Source organism: Jaculus jaculus, chromosome 12, assembly GCF_020740685.1.
Source record: "Jaculus jaculus isolate mJacJac1 chromosome 12, mJacJac1.mat.Y.cur, whole genome shotgun sequence".
In the NCBI taxonomy this organism is placed as follows: domain Eukaryota; kingdom Metazoa; phylum Chordata; class Mammalia; order Rodentia; family Dipodidae; genus Jaculus; species Jaculus jaculus.
The window spans coordinates 76,035,633-76,052,546 of NC_059113.1; the positions used below are offsets into that span (position 1 = coordinate 76,035,633).

General features: G+C 38.9%; 1 protein-coding gene across 11 annotated transcripts in view; it reads right to left on the reverse strand.

The window, feature by feature from the left end:
• The window catches only part of Sclt1 (sodium channel and clathrin linker 1), a 222,541-nt gene that overhangs the window by 32,961 nt on the left and 172,666 nt on the right, over window positions 1–16,914 (reverse strand). For all 11 annotated transcript variants that reach the window (XM_045131671.1, XM_045131667.1, XM_045131669.1 and 8 more), the window contains one exon: window positions 6,488–6,684. In XM_045131671.1, coding sequence (XP_044987606.1) covers window positions 6,488–6,684 — 197 coding nt within the window. The remainder of the gene's footprint in view (window positions 1–6,487; window positions 6,685–16,914) is intronic.

The following is a 16,914-nucleotide window of genomic DNA, read 5'->3' on the forward strand; positions in this document are numbered from 1 at the left end:
CCCTAGGATCCACCCAGTGACACCATATTACAAGCTTAAATAAAACTCCTGAATCTATTGGGGTGGCCTATCCATTCAAACTACAATATTACACCTTTGGTCCCCAGTAGATTTATAACCATCTCACGTTTTATTTTGTGTTAAGTCTAAATTTAAAGGTTCCCTACAGTCTCTACCAACTTAAGATAGTTTTAAAGTCCCAAGTTTCAGCTGGGTATGTTGGTGCACACCTTTAATCCCAGCACTCCAGAGGCAGAGAAAGGAGGATCACTGTGAGTTTGAGGCCATCCTGAGAATACAGAGTGAATTCCAGGTAAGCCTGGGCTAGAGTGAGACCCGACCAGGAAAGACAAAACAAAACAAGAAGTCCCAAGTTTCATTTGAGATTTAAAATTGTCTCTTAGTTGTGAGTCTTGTAAAATCAGACAACATATACTTTTAACATATAAAGGTATAGAGTAACATTTTTAACTGTTATAAGGCATGGCAAGGAGAGACTGAAACAATATAAACTCAATAACCATCAAGCAAACATCAAACATCTACAGTCCAGATCTGTTATCATAACCAGTGACTGACAGCCTCTGGATTTCTTAATTCTGCCCCTATAGTTGGGCTGAAAACCCAGGGAAAACTTCCATCCCAGGCCAACAGCACTCCATGGTAGCTCTTGTACAATCCTAGTATATCTAAAACATCTTTGGGTCCCCATGTAAACCACAGTTTATTTTCCAATGGCTTTACCAGCCTCTTTATAGTGGTCATTATGCCTTGCCTATATGCTGTGTCTCAGCAGTGGCTCTTGGAACTGTGTGTAGTTTATGACCCACTCCATATCTTTTTAAGTTCTTGTGTGTAGGACACAGCCATATTTTTAATTTAGGGATGAAATAAATCAGTGACTTTGAAGAGCAGATTTCTTTCTTACAAAAGTGTTTGTATTTTTACCATTCAGTCTTTCCTGGGTGGAATCAACATAGACATTTTTCATAGTGTTTCAAAGTAAAGTAGTTGGGCCATCTTCCTTCCAAATGTTAATGTAATTGACAATAGCAGCTTTAGCAACCAGTCCCAGTGACCCTAATTTTAAACTTGTTTGAGATTTTGTTAACTTTAAATCTTTAATTTTTTAGTGTTATATCTTTAGTTAGGCATATTAGTCCATTATAAATTGATTCTTGACCAAACTCTCTGGACGTGGGCAACAGAATGCAGTCAGTCCTTATGCTAGCCCAGTTCTAACAAAGTTCTCTGTAGTTTTTCCTTCCCCTTAAAAAGTTCATAAGCAAAGCCTCCAAATATATATATTTTTTCTACACATAGCATTTTTTTTTTAAATTTTATTTATTTATTTATTTGAGAGCGACAGACACAGAGAGAAAGACAGATAGAGGGAGAGAGAGAGAATGGGCGCGCCAGGGCTTCCAGCCTCTGCAAACGAACTCCAGACACGTGCACCCCCTTGTGCATCTGGCTAACGTGGGACCTGGGGAACCAAGCCTCGAACCGGGGTCCTTAGGCTTCACAGGCAAGCGCTTAACCGCTAAGCCATCTCTCCAGCCCTACACATAGCATTTTTAAGCTCTCCCAGCATAGTCAAAACACTTATTCACTTGGACTGTGGTAAGTGCAACTCAAAGTTAGGTACTTCTGCTCATGAAGCAATGTATTGTTCTACCCCAGGTCATGAGCTGTTCAAGTGGAATACAACTGTCTTTGAGTTCAGTTTGAGGGCCTGACTACTGGTTGCTCAGTTCCTCATCTTGAGTAACTTCTGCTTTTTCCCTTCTTGGGCTCTTATACTCTGAGCTGCTATGCTCCTGATCTAATCATTCCAGAAACAGCCCCACTATCCATGAAGTTATTCCAATCTGCCAGTGCTAACATATTCACCTATTCATGCCATTTCTTGCCCAAGGCAACCACAATAAAGGTGCTTGCTTACCATTCCTCCCTTCTCTCTGCCTTGTGACTGACCTCAGTGATTTCCCTGAGTGGTGCTACGTTTATTCACGACACTGAATATAACCAACTGCAAAACTCTTCCCATTTTCTCTGTGCTCTGCATTTGGATTTACCATGTCACAAAGGTAGTTAAAATAAAAGGTCATAGAACATTTTCTTTACTCAAGAAATAATGCTAAGGTCAACTATAAGTGTTCCTTATTAAAGCTGATATGTAGACTAGTAAGTGCAACATCAGTTTTAATGACCCTGGTCCTAATTTTCTAGAATAGTTCTGATAACTTATTCTGTAGCTGACGCCTTTCTCAATTCCCGGGATGCTATCACTGGTCATAGCCTGCTGTAAAATGCACATGAGTCATCAGAAGTCAGATTTTCACTAAAAAAATATGGATCACTGGATCACTGTGTTAAATGAGGTGGAATATTTTTAAAGAGTAAAGGCACAGTGAATTCCACATATAAAAATCCCCTGTACAAGCCAGGCATGGTGGCACATGCCTCCTAGCACTGGACAGCCTGAGACAGATCTATCACTGTGAATTCAAAGCTGTCCTGAGGAAACACGGTGAGTGTCAGGTCACCCTAAGCTGGAGTGAGAGACCCTACCGTGAATAAACAAAACAAGCAAACAAACAACATTGAAAATAGGGTACAAGAGTCCTAGACCATTCTTGAATGAATGCTCAGAATAAGAAAAGCAAGCAGAACATTGGAACCCAGTGCTTCCTGTGCCTGAATAGCATACACAGCACCTCAATCTAGGGATGCTGTTCTGTTACCATTCTGAGGAGTGTGTGGAAGCACTATCATTTCCTGGGTTCTCAGGAAGGTGACCTCTGAGGGAAGATGAAAGCTACAAATGAATTCCTTAAAGCCTCAAAACTATTGAGAAATGACTTAGGTCATGAGCAAAGCAACAACAACAAAGTCCCAAAAAGTGGTCACATATAAAAAGTTTATCTCAAAGAACAAGTATTTGGGTTAGGTGAGAAACCTGCCTGTGTCCATGTTCTTCAATTCAGAAGTGCTGTCAGCTATCAGAAGCAAAGCACAGTATTTCCAGTGGAACCCATGACAAAAAGTACAAACATTAATGTGGGAAAAAGTGGGCTCTGTCATTTCCTTAATCTTAAAAAGGAATGGGTCATGAAGACCCATGTTTGTTGTTGAAGACATACTTGTATTTCAATTAAAATATTTTTTGAGATACCTTCATGAAATTAAGAAAATTTAATTCCTTTTGCTAAGATCTTCAAACAAATCAAATGCTTTCTCTATATCAGTTGAGAGTTCTTATAATTTTTCTCTTTTAATCAGTTAAAGTGGCTTATCATATGAACTGATTTCCCAGTGTTTTAATACCTTTGTATCCCTGATATAGATTCAAACTATTAATGATTATTTTTGGTAGCACTTTATTTTAAAAGTTTTATTTATTTATACATGTGTGAGTAGGTACACCCATGGCTTCTTGCAGCTGCATGTGAACACAAGATACGTGTGCCACTTTTTGCATCTGAGGATATAAAGGTACATGATATTTGATCCTGGGCCAGCAGGCTTTGAAAGCAAACACCTTTAATGGCTCGCTGAGCCATCTCCATAGCCCCTTTTGCTAGCTTATTAAGTGCTCTGAGGTTTTATGTAAGTGTGTGTGTGTCCTATGTGCTTGCATGTGTATTGTACATGTGTGTGTAAAGGCTAGAGAAGAACTTTGGGTGCCAAACTTTCTTGAGACAAAGCTGTTATTTTTTCAGTCAGCAAGCCCCAGTGATTCTCTGACTTCACCACCTCACATAGTTTCCCTCCTCGCCCCCACCAGGTGAACTTGGTTATAGATGTGCATGACCAGGCCTGGCTTTGTACATGGATTCTCAGAGAACTGAACTGTCAAACTCAAGCAGCTTTAGGGGCTCTCAGATCTCATGCTTCAGTGACAAGTGCTCTTAACTGCTGAGCCAGCCCTGAGGGTTTTTTTTTTCTTCCCTGAACTATTTATGTGATTTTTCTACTTATGGTGAAGGGTTGGTTTATATTGCCAACCACACCAGTAACTGAAAGCAGAAATTCTCTTTCATTCTAAGTATTTCTAAGTAAATTTTATTAGAGTATTTTACCAAACTTTTATCATGGTACACAGCTGAAAGATCCATCTCTCCTTTATAGCTTAATAAGTAGCTTTGTAGAAAACCCAATGTTTTTGCCCAAATTGAATGGTAACCCTGGGTATGCTAATTGCCAGCCATGAGACTGTGATTAAGAAGATGTATGTCTCCTCTGGTTTTTGTTTACCCTTATTTGTGAAGATTAAGTACATGTAAATTGCTCAGAACAATGAAATGTTTAATAAATAATACAAATTATTGTCTATTCCCTTTTTGAGGTTTTCCGAAAGAATGTTTTAAAACCATTTATCTTGAGTCTTATTTCTCTGGATGATCTTTTTTTAACTTTCTTAGTAGAAATTTCACCTCTCCTAAAACTTACAAGTGGAACTCAGTCTGCAAAAAGCATCATTTCCCTACCTATATTCTTTTCCAACACATTCTCTATGAAGACCAGGCTGTGCCCTAGTCCAGCTTACTCCAGATTCTGTGAAACAGTGGCTTTCAGGCTGTTTTGCCTTGGTGACTCCATTTTACAATCAGCAATGGGCTCCATCTGAGAGCAAATGCAGAGAGGCAAGCTGACATCACCACTTGTCCAGCACCACCCATCAGACACAGACTGATGAATAATTTATTTTTACATGGAAAATAATACTGCTTATGTACTTATCACTATAGACTGGGGACATATGACCACACAAGCATATTAAAACCATATTAGGCCAGATAACTTACTGAATACACTAGATCAACAAAAGGTTCACCTATGTCCCATAAAAAGAACACCTAACACTGTAATGGCAATGGCCCCATGACCTACCATCCCACCTCCTAGTACATGTGATGTGTAAGTCAGGAAATGAACTTTCAATTGTCCCGTTGGCTTCAGTTCAGCACAGTCCTACTACTTGATGCAACTCTTTGAACTTGGTACTCTCTGTACTTTGGTTTGTCCATCCATCCGTCCCTTCACCTGCACTGGTCCTGAGCCTCACGTTGAAGGTGCTCTGTCTGTGGCTCTGCTTGACCCCATGGCTGTGTGCACCACTGGCAGGTCTCAGCTAAGTCATGAGCATGTTATCAAATCTGCAGTAGTGCTGGTCCTCTGCATCTGTACCAGCTCTCTGCCTCTCAGCCAGCTATCAAGGGAAAAGGGGACTACTTGGTGAAGTACAGCTAGCAAAACCAATGCAGCTTGTGAATTTATTGTTATGCAATAAATCTGACACTGTGGAAAGACAGAAGTGGGTCTATGTTTCTGGCAAAGCACACTCAAAATACTCTCATTCCATGACCTTAATGATCGATCATGTGTATGTCTATCAGGGATTCCCACCTTTATAGTCCCTACTACATTCCTTGCTCCTACAAAAGGCCAAATTTATACATACTATTGACAAGTTAACAGTCTAACACAGATGTCTTCAGAGCAGCTTAAACTTAACATGGCCCAAGTTTCTAATCCTTTAAAACCTAGTCCTAATCGCAGGTTTACATTTTCTAGGCTATTATATCATGGGTGTCATGCTCTCTTCTACCTTTGTTTCTTTTTGGTTTATCAAGGTAGAGTATTTCACTTTAGCCAAGGCTGATCTGGAATTCACTTATGTAGTCTTAGGCTTGCCTTGAATTCACAGCAATCCTTCTACCTGAGCCTCCTGAGTGCTAGGATTAAAGGCATGTGCCACCTCACCAGACTTTTTCAGTTGAATTTTTTAAAGAGCAATTTTAAGGTTATAACAATAGATCCTTCACATAGGAACATTTCATATCATATCACTTATCTCAGAACTTTCCAGCTTCACTCTCACTTTGAAACTCTTGAGTTCTGTTCTTCTTAGTTCACTGGGACAATCTCAAGCTCTTTCTGAGTATGTGTTAGGAAATTTCTTAATGAGCCAGAGAGTAAACATTTTAGACTGAGTAGACCAAATTAATTCTGAATATTATATATGTTGTATATAGAAATGATATTAAGATTCTACCTTATCAGTAAGGGGATGGTTCAGCAGTTGATTCCCAGTGTAAATCCAGATGAACAAAGTGGCAAGTGTGTAATTTGCAGAGGCAAGAATATGGGCTTTGGGGCACCCATTTTCTCTCTCTTGCAAATAAACAAAATAACAAGCAAATAAAAAATAAATAAAAATAATTAGAAAAAAATAGCCTACACTGCTGTGTCCGTCAAAAATCACTGCATTATGTTAGATATATTTGAAATGAATAAAACATACAATTTTATTTTAACTTATTATACTTAATATTTTTATAATAGTTTAATATTTTTCTCAATAAAATTCAATATCCAGAAACATTTTCTTTTGGTAAAAGTATTAAGGTAAGAACACCAAATTATCAGTTAAATAACTTTGGTAAAGCATGAATTAAGTAATTATTAACACTGGACTTACTTTAGATTGCTGATCCTAACTTCTGCACTTTCAGTAAGTTTCTTTGTTTCTTCTTTCCATCTGTTGGCTGTCTTCTGTTGAGTGGCTAAAAGATGCCTCAGTTCAATAATGGAATTTCGATTACTATCTTCCATCTCTCTCAACTGAACTTCAAACCCATGTTCCTTGATTGAAAATTCCTGCTCCATGGTACTGATCTAAGGAATAAAGTCAACATGGTAACTTTTCCTCAGTTATACTGACCTATCAGCTATACTTGTCAATGTTGTATAAAAAGGATAAATCATTGTATTAACTCATTTAGAAATGTCTGCATGAGAAATCGATGCAGACAGTTTACAATTTTTCTTTATCACAAATAAAGATTTAATGCATAAGTTACTGAAAATAGAACACTTTAAGAAGTCAGTAGTGAAAATTTATACTATATAATCTAAAACTATTCTTTTACTTTTAAAATTTAATTAATTTTATTTTTTTAAATTAAATTATTATATTTAATGAGGGAAGTACAGAGCCAAGAAATGGCACTTACGTGGCTAGATAGCCCACATGTAGGGCTTGGGAAAACCCTAAAGAAAAGAAAGTTCAAAGAATTCCTGCCATGTGGGTAGCTGGAGGGAATAGAGCCCATGTGGGGATAAGGGCTAAGGGGCTATCTCCTTGGCTGGCCCAGATAAGGGGAAACTCACCAACAGTTGGAAGTTCCTAGTGGTCAGGCAGCTCAGAGCTACTCTTTTACTTTTATTGATATTTCTATTAAAAGGTTGTCCTCTTAGACTCACTCTCCCCTGCCTCAATTCTGCTGAGGGTCTTCTTTGGTGGGGTTATAGGTATTCATTTTGGGGACCAAGAGGCCTCAGTTAGTCTCAGCAGGTATGGGGGGACATGGTGCCTCAGGCTAATCTCATCCACCCTGAGGCTCTTACAATATTTCTAAGTCCCTTCATTTTCCTAAAAATTTGATTATTTCATTTTTCCTTACTACTGAGTATATGTGTATATGTACCACATCTTCACTAGCCATTAATTTATTGATGAGCATCTGGGCTGCTTCCAGTTCCTGCCTATTGTGAATAGAGAAGCAATAAAAGTGATTGAGCAAGTGTTTCTGTGGTAGAGAGTCTTTAGGGTACATGCCCAAAAGAGGCATAGTATGATCTAATGGTGGTTCTATTTTCAGTCTTTTGAGGAGTCTCCATATTGACATCCATAGTGGATGTACAGGTTTGCACTCCCACCAGCAGGGGATGAGTGTTCCTCTTTCCCACATTCCACCAGAATGTGCTGTTATTTGATTTTCAAATATATTTTTTAAAAATTTTTTGTTGTTTTATTATTATTTTTATTTATTTGAGTGACAGGCAGAGAGAGAAAGAGGCAGATAGAGAGAAAGAATGGACACACCAGGGCCTACAGCCACTGCAAACAAACTCCAGACACGTGTGCCCCCTTGTGCATCTGGCTAACCAGCTTCCTGGGGAATCGAACCTTGATCCGGGTCCTTAGACTTCACAGGCAAGTGTTTAACCTCTAAGCCATCTCTCCAGCCCATATTTTATGGGCATTTGTATTTCTTCCGTTAAGTACTCTGTTCAATTCCCTATCCCCAACCCCCCTTTTTTTGTCTGATCCCAAAACACATTTATTCCTGTAGAAACAAGATTAGAATTTGGTACACAAATATGTCCATTATTGTAGTAAGCATGAACAAGCATGTTGTCAAAAACATAGAGGTTAATTATTTCAAATATATTGTAAGCCAGTTTTAATAATTTAACATTATCATAAAATATATGAGCACAGAACATTTAATGACCATAAGCATTGGAACAATTAATAACCATAAATTTAATCATACATAAGGACAGACTACATGAAACATAGAACACATGGCATGACATGGCAGACCAAGATTAGACATGAAACAGGAAGAGACATCCGTTTAAGATTTTAGTTATGTTTTAAATTGGTGAGGATTTAATCTTAACAGGGCAACAGCCAGTAGTTTGGATTTTAAGTTGACATTTTTTCTCTGGTGGCTTTTAATGAAAAGAAAGGGGAAGGAAAAAGAAAGACAAATTTTAGAAGCTCTTTAGTCATTTTAACTTTTAGCAAGGAGAGAAAAATTAGCTATCCATATGTCCAGTAAAGACAGGAGTTCCTTTAGGAGAGCAGAGTTTGTATTTGATTTAGTGAGAGGCCTGAATTTGGAGTGAGAGGGAGAAACCCTGGCAAGTCATAGCCAGGTGGCAGAACTGTGTGAGAGAGGAGAGTTTTAGAAGGGGCCGGATTTTAGAGGGTTCCGGTGACAGAGGAGAACTTGGTGGTAGAACTAGAGGTACAAAGGGAAGGGTGGGAACAGGGGACAAAGAAGCCCTGAAGGTAAGCAACCTCGGACCACACACCATGTCTTCTGAGGAAGTTGTCAAGATCAATAAGAATATTAAAATAAAAAGCACCAAATTCAGGCCAGCAGTGGCCGATAACTAAGGAATATTGTGGCCAGATTGGAGTAGAGAGCTGGAGTAATTTGGCAGGCAGGAGCTCAGGAAGTTTACATTCTTTTTTTTTTTTTTTTCGTTTTTGAAAAAGAAAAAAAAAACTTTTATTAATTTATTGGCAAGCAGAGAAAGAAACAGAAAAAAGAGAGAGAATGGTCATGGCAGGGCTTCCAGCTACCACAAATAAACTCCACATGCATGTGCCACCTGTACATCTGGCTCATGTAGGGACTGGGGAATTGAACCTGGGTATTTAGACTTGGCAGGTAAGTGCCTTAACCATTAAGTCATGTCTTCAGCCGTGGAATGGAACTTTTTAAAAAAAATTTTATTAGCATTTTCCATGATTATAAAAAAAATCCCATATTAATTCCCTCCCTCCACCCCTACACTTTCTCCTTTGAAATTCCATTCTCCATCATATTACGTCCCCATAACAATCATTGTACTTACATATATACAATAATAACCTATTAAGTACCCTCCTCCCTTCCTTTCTGTTCCCTTTATGTGCCTTTTTAACTTAGGCCTCTGCTACTAAGTATTTTCATTCTCACGCATAAGCCAAGTCATCTGTAGCTAGGATCCACATATGAAAGAGAATATGTGGCGTTTGTCTTTCTGGGCCTGAGTTACCTCACATAGTATAATCCTTTCCAGGTCCATCCATTTTTCTGCAAATTTCATAACTTCATTTTTTTTTTTTTTTTTTTTTTTTTTTTTTACCGCTGAGTAGAACTCATCTTCATTATCCACTCATCAGTTGAGGGACATCTAGGCTGGTTCCATTTCTCAGTTATTATAAATTGAGCAGCAATAAACATGGTAGGGCACGTACTTCTAAGGAAATGAGATGAGTCCTTAGGATATATGCCTAGGAGTGCTATAGCTGGGTCATATGGTAGATCAATCTTTAGCTGTTTTAGGAACCTCCACACTGATTTCCACAATGGCTGGACCAGATTGCATTGCCACCAGCAGTGTAGAAGGGTTCCTCTTTTTCCACATCTCCGCCAACATTTATCATCATTTGTTTTCATGATGGTGGCCAATCTCACAGGAGTGAGATGGAATCTCAATGTAGTTTTAATCTGCATTTCCCTGATGACTAGTGATGTAGAACATGTTTTTAGATGCTTATATGCCATTCGTATTTCCTCCTTTGAGAATGCTCTATTTAGCTCCATAGCCCATTTTTTGATTGGCTTGTTTAATTCCATATTATTTAACTTTTTGAGTTCTTTGTATATCCTAGATATTAATCCTCTATCAGATATATAGCTGGCGAGGATTTTTTCCCATTCTGTAGGTTGCCTCTTTGCTTTTTTCACTGTGTCCTTTGCAGTGCAAAAATCTTTGTAATTTCATGAGGTCCCAGTGGTTAATCTATGGTTTTAATGGCTGAGCAATTGGGGTTGTATTCAGAAAGTCTTTGCCAAGACCAATATGTTGAAGGGTTTCCCCTACTTTTTCCTCTAGCAGTTTCAGAATTTCAGGTCTGATGTTAAGGTCTTTAATCCATTTGGACTTAATTCATGTGCATGGCGAGAGAGAAGAATCTATTTTCATCCTTCTGCAGATATATATCCAGTTTTCCCAACACCATTTGCTGAAAAGGCTGTCTCTTCTCCAATGAGTATTTTTGGCATTTTTATTGAATATCAGGTGGCTATAGCTACTTGGGCTTCCATCTGGGTCCTCTATTCTGTTCCACTGGTCTACATGTCTGTTTTTGTGCCATTACCATGCTGTTTTTGTTACTATGGCTCTGTAGTATAGGTTAAAATCAGGTATGGTGATACCACCAGCCTTATTTTTGTTGCTCAGTATTATTTTAGATATTCGAGTTTTTTTGTGATTCCAAATGAATTTTGAATTGTTTTTTCTATTTCCATGAAGAATGCTTTTGGAATTTTGATAGGGAATGCATCAAATGTGTAGATTGCTTTTCGTAAGATTGCCATTTTCACAATACTGATTCTTCCAATCCAGGAACAGGGGATGTTTTTCTACTTTCTAGTGTCTTCTGCAATTTCTCGCTTGAGTGTTTTAAAGTTCTCACGGTAGAGATTCTTTACTTCCTTGGTTAGGTTGATTCCAAGGTACGTTATTTTTATTGATGCAACTGTGAATGGGAGCGATTCACTCATTTTATCCTCTGTGTGCTTGTTGTTAGCGTATATGAAGGCTACTGATTTCTGTGTATTTATTTTATATCCTGCTACATGGCTGTAGGTTTTTATCAGCTCTAACAGTTTGCTAGTAGAGTTTTTAGGGTCCTTTAAGTATAGAATCATATCATCTGCAAGTAATGATAACTTGATTTCTTCCTTTCCAATTTGTATCCCTTTTATGTGTGTCTCTTGCCTTATTGCTATGGCTAAGACTTCCAAAACTATATTAAATAAAAGTAGGGACAGTGGACACCTTGTTTTGTTCCTGATTTTAGTGGAAAAGCTTCCAGTTTTTCCCCATTTAGTAATATGTCGGCTGTAGGCTTGTCATAAATAGCTTTTATTATATTGAGTTATGTTCCTTCTATTTCCAGTCTCTGTAGGACTATTATCATGAAGGGATGTTGGATTTTGTCAAATGCTTTCTCTCGTCCAATGAGATGATCATGTGCTTTTTGTCCTTCAATCCATTTATATAATGCATTACATTTATAGATTTGCATATGTTGAACCATCCCTGCATCTCTGGGATAAAGCCTACTTGGTCAGGCTGAATGATCATTTTGATATACTCTTATATTCTTTTGCCAATATTTTGTTGAGAATTTTTGCATCTATGTTCATGAGGAAGATTGGTCTATAATTTTCGTTTTTTGTTCTATCTTTGCCTGGTTTTGGTATCAGGGTGATGCTGGCCTCATAGAAGGAGTTGGGTAGAATTCCTTCCTTTTCTATTTCCAGGAAAAGCTTAAGAAGCAATGGTGTAAGCTCTTCCTTAAAGGTCTGGTAAAATTCAGCAGTGAATCCATCTGGGCCTGGGCTTTTTTTACTTGGGAGATTATTCATAACTGTTCGGATCTTCATGTTTCTTATAGGTCTATTTAAGTGATTGATCTCATTTTGATTTAATTTAGGTAAGTTATATAAATCAAGGAAAGCATCCATTTGTTTCAGATTTTCATACTTTGTGGAGTATATGCTTTTATACTATGCCCCTATGATTTTTTGAATTTCTCTGGAATCTGTTGTGATGTTACCTTGTTCATCTCTGATTTTATTAATTTGTGTCTCTTCTCTCTTTCTTTTGGTCAGATTTGCAAAGGGTTTATCAATCTTGTTTATCCTTTCAAAAAACCAACTCTTTGTTTCATTAATTCCTTGGATTGTTTTTTGTTTTTGTTTCTATTTCATTAATTTCTGGCCTAATCTTTATTATTTCTTCCCGCCTACTGATTTTTGGTTTGCCTTGTTCTTCTTTTTCCAAGGCTTTAAGGTGAAGCATTAGGTCGTTCACTTGAGACCTTTCTAATTTCTTAATATAGGCACTTAAGGCTATAAATTTACCTCTTAGAACTGCATTCATTATGTCCCAAAGATTTTGTTATGTTGTGTTCTCATTATCATTTGACTCTATAAATTTTTTGATTTCCTTCTTGATTTCTTCATTGACCCATTCATCATTTAGTAGTGTATTGTTTAGTTTCCATGATTTTGTGTATGCTCTATAGCCTTTCTGGCTACTGATTTGTAGTTTAATTCCATTGTGGTCAGACAGAATGTAAGGAATTATTTCAATTTTCCTGAATTTGTTAAGATTTGCTTTGTGTCCTAACATATGGTCTATTTTAGAGAATTTTCCATGTGCTGCTGAAAAGAATGTATATTCTTCAGCCTTTGGATGAAATGTCCTGTATATATCTGTTAGGTCCATTCCTTCTATGACCTCATTTAGTCCAGATGACTCTCTGCTTATTTTTTTCCGGGATGACCTGTCAATTGATGAGAGTGGGGTGTTAAAGTCACCCACCACCACTGTGTTTGGTGTTATCTGTGACCTTAGTTCTAATAGTGTTTGTTTGATGAATTTGGGGGCCCCCATGTTAGGTGCATATATGTTTAGCATTGTAATGTCCTCCTGTTGGAGTGTGCCCTTAATCAATATAAAGTGACCTTCCTTATCTTTCTTGACTAACGTTGGACTAAAGTCTACCTTGTCAGATATTAGGATAGCAACCCCTGCTTGTTTTCTAGGCCCATTTGCTTGAAACACCGTCTTCCAACCTTTCACCCTAAGATAATGTCTATCCTTTGTAGAAAGGTGAGTTTCCTGGAGACAACAAATTGTAGGATCCTGCTTTTTAACCCAGACTGCAATCCTATGTCTTTTCGTAGGCGCATTGAGGCTGTTGATATTAAGAGATACTATTGAATGGTGTGTATTTATGTTTGCCATTTTTTTTTTTATGGTTCCGGTTCTACCTGTGCTCTCTTGTGTTAACTAGTATTTGAGTATTGCTTGTTTTTTCTAGGTTCCTTATATGTGTGCTTTTCCTTTTCTTCAGCATGGAGGATTCTATCAAGTATTTTCTGTAGAACTGGTTTTGTCTTCAAATACTCCTTTAGCCTGCTTTTGTTGTGGATTTCTCTGTCTATTTGAATGGATAACTTTGCAGGATAAAATATCCTTGGTTGACAGTTCTGATCTTTCAGAACTTGGAATATATCACTCCAAGCCCTTCTGGCTTTTAAAGTTTGTGTTGAATAATCTGGTGTAATCTTTAGGACTTGCTTTTCTAGGAAAATTGATTTTTCTCTCTACCTGCTTTCAGTATTTTTTCCTTGGTTCGTGTGTTTGGTAGTCTGAGTATAATATGGCGAGGAGAGGTTCTTTCCAGGTTTTGACTGGCTGGGGTTCTAAAGGCTTCTTGTGTCTGCATTGACACCTCTTTCCCAATTTGGGGGAAATTTTCTTCTGTGATTTTGTTGAAGACACCTACTATGCCTTTGGATTGGAATTCTTCTCCTAATACTATGCCCTGAATTCTTATATTTGATCTTCTCATAGTGTCCCAAATATATTGAAATTCCCACTCATACTTTTCTATAAGTTTGTCTTTCTTTTTGTTGACCTGTATTAGATCTGCCACCTGGTCTTCTAGCTTAGATATTCTGTCCTCTCCTTCATCCATTCTACTGGTGAGATTTTCTACAGAGTTTTTTATTTCATTAACTGTGTTCTTCATTGCTAGGAGTTCTGACTGGTTTTTCTTTATTATTTCTATTTCCTTATTTATGTCTTGTATTACCTTCTTTATTTCATGAAATTGGTGTCCTGCATCTTCTTTAATTCCTTTGATTTCCTCTTTAAGTTCCTCTTTGACTCCTTTGATTTGTTCTCTGACTTCTTTGAATATATTTACAATCATTCTTTTGAAATCTTTCTCAGGCATTTCCTCTAACTCATTCCCACTGGAGGTCATTTCTGATACATTAGTACTTTGAGGTGGATTTATATTGTCTTGCTGTTTAGTGTTTCTTGTATTATAATGTATATATTTTTACATCTTGGACTAAGTTAATGCTTGGATTTTCTAGCTAGCTGGGTATTCTTAACTGTATCAGTTGATTTGATGTTATATATTTTCAGGGTAGGAGCTTAAGGTGTTATGTGTGGTTCTTAAGACTCACAGAGTATCTACAAAGTGCTCCTAGGGGTTGAGTTTCCCTGCTATGGGAGTATTCAAGTAGGCTGAGCGGAATAAAATACAGGTGGATTCTAAAAGTTAACTAAACACTGTACACATTCAATCAAAAACAGCCCCAAGTATGTACATCAGAGTAGTTATTATAACAACCAGATCCTCTATCAACATAGAGGTTAAGATTTCTGGTCTGTTGGGGGATCCAAGTCAGCATGTGACCAAGTGAGACCCTTCCCTGGTGCAATCCCAGTTACCATGGATGATTTTGGTCTCAGTCAAGTTGCTGCCTGGTCGCCGGGCTGCTATTCTGATTTCTGGAGCTGGGCACTGGCTTTTCCTGCGGGGCAAACCGAGCCTGGCAACTGTGGCCCTGAAGATCAGCATCCCCGCTGCTGGAACTGCTGCTGCTAAAACCGCCTCTGCTGGGTCCGCCAGCAGCTGAAGCTGCTGCTGCGGGGACTACCGCTGCTGCTGGGTCCACTGCCGCTGCTGCCACTGAAGCTGCCGCTGCTGGGTCTGCCGCTGCTGCCACTCCTGGGTCTGCTGCTGTTGGGGCCCCTGTTACCGGTGCTGGAGCCACTGGGTCCTTCTGTTGGCTCAAGTTGGCGTGGCCGGGTCCCAGGACCAATGCTCTGTTTGCTGGAGCTGGGCTCAGGCGGTGGGGCAGGGGAAGGAGCCGCAGCTGCTCTGGTTCTCTCGTTGTTCCACGTGTTCTTCTACCTCGTGGTCTGCTCCTCTGTTGCTCACTGCTGATCTCCCTTCAGGTTTCCTTAGTTGCGGAGAGCGCCAGTGTGAGTGGAAAATCCCCGCACTTAGCTTTTCCTGGGGCTGAAGCAGAGCCTTGCCACTTTCTGGTGCGCCCGCCGTCGCCATGGTTGGCAGAGCTGCTGCAGCCGCTTTTGCCAGCCTGTGCGGGCTCTGGATGTTCTGGATCTCTTCTACTTCTCCACTGCCGCTTCAATTTCCTATACACCTCACTTTTTAGTAAAAGTGTATATTTTGCTGGGTTTTTTGGTCTTTTTTCCCCCCAGGGTGCTTTGGTGTGGTACCTACGTCGCCATCTTAACTGGAAGTCCCCCCCCCTTTTTTTAATGCAGTGCTTCATTTTGAGTACTTTGTAGATTCCAAATATTAAACCTTTGTTGGTGGCACAGTGAGTGAAGATTTTCTCTATTAAGTAGGTTTTCTTTTAACTCAGTTGAAAGTTTGTTTTTACAACAGCTTTTTATTTTCATGATGTCCCAGTTGTTGAGTATTTGCCGAATTTGCTGGGCCACTGAAACTTTATTCAGAAAGTCTTTCCCTTTGTTAACATCTTAGAGTTCTTCCTGTTTTCCTTTCTAGTCTATTTAGAGTTTCAGGTCTTATATTGATGTCCTTGATCCACTTGGAGTTGATTTTAGTACAAGGTGAGAGGAGTTGGTCCAAATTCAATTTGCTTTTCTTTTTATTAATGAGTTTTGTACTCAGCAATACAGTCAATTTGGTACCATTATTAGGCTCATCCATGACCTATCCCCTCTCCCTGGCCCCTCCTTGTTGAGGTATATGGGTCATGCATTCTGGAGTTAGCCCACAGTTATGGGAAGGAGAAATGTCTCTGCATATCATGACCTAACATGTGGCTCTGATATTCTTTCTGCCCCCTCTTCCCAAAATTTCTCTGAGGCATGTTGGGCTCCTTTTTGGTCTGCTTCAGTGATGAGGTGTTGGAGTCCTCTTGGTCTCTGGATCTCTGATTTGGTAGGATTTGATTTTTCTCTGTGTTGATCTTCTTCACCCTAGTACTGATACCCAGATCACCAAGAAAACAGCAACCTTGTTTGTTTTGCCAATTGTTCTTAGTTTCAGCCAGGGCCCTTTTGAGGTATGGTAGGGTGGCTCTCTCCTTAGGATCTACATCTATCTGAAAAAGAGAAGCAGATTCTCCAACAGAGAGTAACAGCACCAAATGAGATAACCCTTACTTTTTAATTGCACTTGTGTGAGCATCACACAAGTTATTTGGTTATTTGCTGCTAAGAAGGTTAGACTATGAGTTACTTGGACAGATATTGGTCATTTTCCCCCAGTCGCCCATGTATCACCTTCTGGCACTAGACATGCTGACTGTCTGGGGACTAACTCTCTTCCAGCCATGTCCTTCCATTATACGTGTCAACCACATAAGGTGTCTTCAGCAGTAGGGTCTTACCACTAGCCTTTAGTGAGTCATCAAGTACTCTGCCAGAAATCTGTCTTTCTTTTAGGAAACCTTGGAGGTCTCT